The sequence below is a fragment of the Nicotiana tabacum genome, chromosome 15 (genome assembly GCF_000715075.1).
Source record: "Nicotiana tabacum cultivar K326 chromosome 15, ASM71507v2, whole genome shotgun sequence".
In the NCBI taxonomy this organism is placed as follows: Eukaryota; Viridiplantae; Streptophyta; class Magnoliopsida; order Solanales; family Solanaceae; genus Nicotiana; species Nicotiana tabacum.
The window spans coordinates 118,753,084-118,759,716 of record NC_134094.1 but is presented as its reverse complement, the minus strand read 5'-3'; the positions used below and the strand labels follow the sequence as shown (position 1 = coordinate 118,759,716).

At 34.4% G+C, this 6,633-nt stretch overlaps 1 protein-coding gene across 2 annotated transcripts; it reads left to right on the top strand.

Moving 5' to 3' along the window:
* Positions 1-2,346: 2,346 nt before the first annotated feature.
* LOC107782639 (auxin-responsive protein IAA26-like) lies at positions 2,347-6,396 on the top strand. 2 transcript variants are annotated; one of them, XR_001647279.2, is made up of 5 exons: positions 2,347-3,226; positions 4,327-4,586; positions 4,883-4,998; positions 5,389-5,453; positions 6,234-6,396. XR_001647279.2 is itself a non-coding variant. In XM_016603534.2 (5 exons), the coding sequence occupies exons 1-5, from the start codon at positions 2,811-2,813 to the stop codon at positions 6,251-6,253; spliced, it is 909 nt and encodes a 302-aa protein (XP_016459020.1). In that variant the 5' UTR covers positions 2,347-2,810; the 3' UTR covers positions 6,254-6,396. The 2 variants fall into 2 exon arrangements, 1 of the variants encoding a protein (XP_016459020.1); XM_016603534.2 differs by having other exon boundaries at positions 4,851-4,998.
* Positions 6,397-6,633: the final 237 nt, after the last annotated feature.

Here is a 6,633-nt window from a genome sequence, read left to right as displayed (position 1 = left end):
GCGAAATGCCTAGCAGATTTCATAAAGACGAGGGTTAGAGTATTTTCTTCATTTTTGGACTTTGGGAGCTCGGATTGAGACAATTTTTGAATATTTTTTTATTAGATTTCAAGAGGTAAGAAACTTTTGATCATTTTTATATATTAATATTGAACACCCATTAAATTTTTCCCCATAGATTTGGTGTTTTTGACGTAAAAATTAGGGATTTTTGACTTATGTATTGGAGAGTAAGATTTTGGGATTTGAGTGTCGATTTGTGGTCGAAATTTGATGATTTTGGTAAATATGGTTAGACTCATTGTTAAATGGGTGTTCGAATTTTGTAAATTTTATCGGGTTCTGAGACGTGGGCCCGGGGTTGACTTTTTAGGTTGACCTTTTGACTTTGGTTAAAGAACTTACCTTTATCATATGGAATCAATTCCTATAGTTTTTATTGATTGTATTAAGTTGTTTGTGACTAGATTCGAGTTGTTCGGAAGCTGATTCGCGAGGCAAGGGCTTGTTAGAGTAGGAATTTACGCTGCTTGAGATAAGTAACACATCTAAACTTGATACTGAGAATATGAATCCCTGGATTTCGTGTTATGTGGTTGCTATTGAGGTGACGCACATGCTAGGTGACGAGCGTATGGGCGTGCACTGTAGTAATTGTGACTCGGTTGATTCCGTGGTACCGTGTTATTGTCAAACATTATTTCTATTCATGTAAACCTTACGTGTTAGAGTAATTGAGCTGAAATCCATGCCAGGAATCATATTTAGGCTATATGCTTATTCTGTTGGAACCCGCTGAGGTCATTTATGTTGTTGTATTATTTGCTTAAATTGTAAATTTTATACTCGGTCACATTCATCATTTTCATATCATATCTCAGTCTCTGTTGTCATTTATTGTTACATCATGTTATCATTATTTGGATTGATTGGCATGAGATTTGTGAGCCCGAGAGACTGGAGAGACTGATGACTGAGTTGGGGTCTGAGGGCCGGATTGTGAGTGATATTGGGATTTGGCTGCACGTCACAATAAGTTTTATTGATTTATGATGGAATCGGGATGCACGCCGCAACAGGTATTATTGATTCATGATGGGATCGGGCTGCACGCCACAACAGGTTTTATTAGCGCTTGGGCAGGATCCTTCCCCCCAAAGTCTGACATACCTGTAGTGAGCGCAGGTACCACACAGTGTTGAGTGATTGAGTGTGATGAGTGAGGGTTGAGACAGTCAGATTGAGTACTCTAAGAGCGTGAGTACATGAGAGTATCATTGTGATATATTGCATGTGACATGCATATTTTTTTATGTAGACATAAAGATGTAAAATTCCTCATGCTAAGTATACTTGGCATATTTTACCAGTATTGAGCTTAATTATTAAATTTGAAAGCATGTCTACATTTCCGTATTGCATATAAACCGATTACGAGATTTCTCTGAGTATTATTGTCATTTCCCTATTATACATGTGATGTTATTATCTGGATTTGAACTGTGTCTTTTTAACCTCGTCACCGCTTTCTGCCCAAGGTTAGTCCAGTTACTTATTGAGTACATTTGATCGGTTATACTCATACTACACTCTGCACTTCGTGTGCATATCCAAGTACATCAGGACCAAGTGGTTGCTAGAATTGGAGCATTATCTGCTTGGAGACTTTTGAGGTAGCTGTTTTGGCATCCGCAGACCTCGACTCTCCTTCTTTTCAGTTTATTTAGCACTGTTCTATCTTTCTAGACAGTTGTATTAGGAGTTTTGACTGTGTTGACATATAGTACTCATGTACTCGGTGACACCCAAATTTTAAGAATTTTGTATTTGAGTCACAGTTATTCTTATCGGTTATTTATGAGATTTTCAATGTTAAACTTATTTCATAATGCTTTTAATTCAAAGTGCGTAGTTATTTGTGATTGTCGGCTTGTCTAGTACTGTGACATGCATCATCACGATAATTTGTCCCATGAATATAACTTCAAAGGTCAAAATCAAAAGTGTTCTCTATTAATCAAACGAGAAGCTAACACTTGTAAAACTTGAATTTTCGCGTATAAGGCAAAAATTAGAGACCATCCACTTTAATGAGTTATAACATAGTAAAAAAACTAGTGTGTTATTTTGTGATCTTTAACGTATCATGTTCCTCTAAAAGCATGTCAAAAGTAAAATAATTATTTTAAAATTAAAGTGTTTTAAATATAAAAACTTGTCTCTTTTTAAAAAAGGAAAAATTGCAGCGTCTTTTTTAAGGTAGTGGGTTGGGCTGCAGGAACATATACATTTCCTGCTACCTTACCAAAAACTTAAAACGCCAAACTCAAAACTTAAACTCACAAGACACGAGAGGATATAGACAACAGACCCATTCTCTCTCCTAGCTTTCCCCAGAAAAGATATAAAGTGAACTTTAACGAAGATCGCTATCCAACTAATAATTGCTCTCTCCTTTTCCTCCTATATTTTCTTTGTTTAATTTATGTGGGGTTTCTACGTTCTCAGGGGTTTATATATATATATTCTTGTCTTCCAATATAACTTCCAGTATTTGAGAGTCCTGTTGGCCAATATTCAGTTAGCTCTATTAGTAGAAAGTATTAGCAAATTTGCACTTTGCTAATACTATTTTCTCGTTCAAGATTTCAGTATTTGGAAGCTTGTTTTAACCTTTGGTTAAATTCTAAGGTAAAGCAATGATCTTTATCTTCCAATAACTCTTTTGTCTATGCTCACATATTTTAGTTTCTTGAATTTTCTTGCAAAAAGAGAGTTTTTAAATACCCAACATAGATACAAAAAAAAGAATGGAGGATTGTTCAAGAAACAAAGAGAAACAACATCAGCTTTTAGATTTGATTCCTAAAGAGAGGAAATTGTATATGAAAAGGGAGCAAGAAACAAGCCATGTTACTACTTCAGAGGAGAAAAATCTAGAGTTGAGGCTTGGTCCACCCAATGAAGAAATATGGTTCAAGAAAATTGTCTACAAAAACAACTCCAAAGAAAGTGAAGACACCCTTTACTCTGTTAATGGAAAAGACCAAGTAGTGAAATTTTCTTCATTTCTTCAGCTTCAAACAACGTCAAATCAGAGCCAAAACCTGCATTTGATGACACAAGAATCGTCACAAATTTGTTGCAGTAAAGCAGAGAAAGCATTTTCACCAGCTGTAGCTGCTGCAGAAACAGCTACAGCTGTGCCTAACAGCGCCCAGAAAAGGTACCTCAGATTTTTTCTGCTATTTTTCCCTTATTTGTGTTTCTTTTGGACAGAGGATATTCACTATTACACACAATGTTAGAAGCTGTGGTCCATGCATAATAGTTTCACCTTTTGATGCCTGCAATCCTATGAGACTGATTTTAAAGTACAAGTAATATACTTTTATATGCTGTAAATACTTTTTAGACCATCAACAAATCCCATTTTATATGATGCATTTGACAGTTTAAGAAAGAATGAGAGGCTTTTGAGACTTAGTTCAAAACCAAAAAAATTTATTTTGTGCCTTAGACAACTCACATTAGTTGTGTGAACTTTCTATTTTTGTCTTACAATTTTGTGGATAAAAAAAATGTAAGATATTGGTCCATAAATTTGTGAAATAAAAAGAGGCCTCACGCAATTAATGTGGCACACCATAATACTTTTCGTTTAAAACAAACTATTTATATGTGTGGTTATAAATTATTTTATTAAAGGTTAAATAAGAAGTTTAATATTACATTATTTTTTAAGTATAGAAAAATATCATTGTTTTTGGACGGTCTAAAAAGAAAAGTGCATCACATAAATTAGAACATACTATAGGAAATACCATAATAAATTAATGGAACTAAAATCTGTTAGGACAAATTAAATTATAATTGTAGCTACTGCTTGTTTGGATGATTGTTACGTATCGTTTCATAATATATTGTATTGTATTGTACTTCATTGTATTATATTATTTGATGAATACAATATTTGGATAGATTGTATTGTTTGCCGCCGTTTCATGATGTCACGCACCAACAATACGAAAAATAAACTTGCAACATTATGAAGAAAAAATAGGATGTGAAATAGATCATTATTGTATTTTTTTTATGTATAAAAAAATATGATTATTTAATAATAAAGAAAGGTAAATGATGCTCTGGTTGTTGATGTGCTTTCTAATGGCGATTTTCTTGGATTAGCTAATATGATTATATCTGAGATACCTGAAATTAAATATTATCCTACATCTATATGCCAAAAGGTTCTGATTTGTTTTTTTAATACTTTCGACTAACTTGTGGTTCTTTCGTATTGTTAAAAAATAATTGAAACAATAGGACTGCTCCAGCTCCCGTTGTGGGTTGGCCTCCAATTCGTTCATTTAGGAAGAATTTTGCAAGTAGCAGCAATACTAAACCTGTATCCGAGTCACAAAATCTGGTCCTAAGTAAAGCTGCTATCGTTGAGCAGAATGGGTTGTTTGTTAAGATCAATATGGATGGAATTCCAATTGGAAGAAAAGTTGATCTCAAAACTTATGACAGCTACGAAAAGCTCTCATTCGCCGTTGATGAACTCTTTAGAGGCTTATTTACAGGTAAGTTATGAAATTTGATTCTTTTTTCTCAAAGAAGTTGACACGTGAATCCACAAATTTCATCTTGGAGCTCCATTAATAGCAATAACAAATTTTCTCATATTTGCTAGCTGCAAGAGTATGAATAGACTAAAAGTTAACTAAATGCAATATTGAGCAATTTCGAATAGTATAGGGACAAATTTGGACCTTTCTCTGCTAGAATATAAATTGTAATGGTAATGTGGCTTACTTAATTTATTTGCTCGTCTGTTGTTCTTATAGCTCTAACTGATCAATCTGCTGATGGAAATCAGAACAAGGAAGAGGAAGAGAAGCCGATAACTGGTTTATTAGACGGGAGTGGCGAATATACCCTTGTTTATGAGGATAATGATGGTGACAAGATGCTTGTTGGAGATGTCCCTTGGCAGTGAGCATCTTATATATAAAACTCCATTCATATGATGCTCTTATTACTTATCTTATTCTTTTTAATATTTGATGCTCACACATATATATTCTGAAACTATATCTTAATGCTTTATACAAAGGGAAACAACTATACACTTGCCTGCTTTGAACTGCATTATTGCATGTTTTTAATCAGTATCTGATAAACCAGACAAGAAATGCATGTTGTTGAGGCAAAGAGTTACTTAGTAAACAGCTGAACTCAATTATTGAATTCTAATTATGTCGCATTCATAATTCATACCTCCAAATTGGTATCTATGTTTGTATATATATATATATGCTGCAGTTTTTGGACTGGTTTAGATGTGTTCTAATCTAGCTAGAAAATTTTACATGTAATTGGCAGCATGTTTGTATCGACTGTGAAAAGGCTGCGGGTATTGAAAAGCTCCAACCTGTCCACCCTAAGCCGTGAGTTGCATACTCTTCTTCTTGAATTTAACTTATATACATTTTACGGTATCATTGTATTTTAATATGTAAAGGAGAGTCTTAGCATAACTGGTAAAATTGTTGCTATGTGACCAGCCGGACACGGGTTTGAGCCGTGAAAACAGCCTCTTACAGAAATGCAGGGTAAGACATTACTAGAAATTCGGCAAAAACCGACCAAGGTCGACCGACCAACTTTTGTCGGTCAAAAAACCGGCCAAAAAACCGACCAAAGTTGGTCGGTTTTTCAAAATATTTTTTTTTAATTTTTTTTTGAGTCCCGCGAAATTTATGTTTTAAGAAACCGACCAACTTTGGTCGGTTTTTCAATTAAAATAAATAAAAATTAATATTAAAAAAACGACCAAAATTGGTCGGTTAATTCGGCCGGTCATTTTAAAAAACCGACCAACTTTGGTCGGTAATTTTATTTTTTAATAAAACCGACCAACTTTGGTCGGTGTTTAGCGGATTTCTAGTAGTGAGACTGTGCATAATAGACGCTTGTGATCCTGCCCTTTCTTGGACCCCGTGCATAGCGAGATCTTTGTGCATTGGACTGCCCTTTTTAGTGTATTTTGACATGTAGCAGGTTACCTACCTTATTTTTCAGCTTACTATCCCATTTACTATGGATGGTATCTGTATTTGTTTTTTAGGCGATATGATACTGTTAATTCTTTTTTATGGTCAGTATTGAAGTTAAATGCTATGTGACTTCCTAGCTCTGACAGTTGGGAACTGGTTTACTCATTTCAGGTGGGACTAAGCAGATTTAGATTCAACATTTCTCTGAAGAGTGAGTGAGATTGAAGTTTACTGGAGCTAACATTGATCCTATGTTTGATGAATGTTCGTGCAAATATAATTACATTTTACTGATCCTGAAAGATTATATCATAAAAGACGACTTGATTCTCAACTGAGCTTTTACGTTACATATATATTTGAAAAGTTCATCAACGGTTGTGTTGCGATGGATAAATCTCTCTACTCTTAACATAGAAGTTTCAGGATTAAGCCTTAAGAATGAAAAAAATCTTAATAGCTACGGAGCATTTCCCCTTTTAATGAATGTTATGCGGCGGCGCAAATCCGAATTAGTGGGTGCCCCAAAGCATGTATCGAAACCGGATGGGAACCAAAATAATAAGTGAAA

Coding starts and splice junctions, on each gene's coding strand:
- LOC107782639 (XM_016603534.2), top strand. CDS start 2,811: ATGGAGGATTGTTCAAGAAACAAAGAGAAACAACATCAGCTTTTAGAT. Junction 4,587..4,850: donor CTTTAGAGGCTTATTTACAG/GTAAGTTATGAA, acceptor TTGTTCTTATAG/CTCTAACTGATCAATCTGCT. Junction 5,454..6,233: donor CAACCTGTCCACCCTAAGCC/GTGAGTTGCATA, acceptor TACTCATTTCAG/GTGGGACTAAGCAGATTTAG.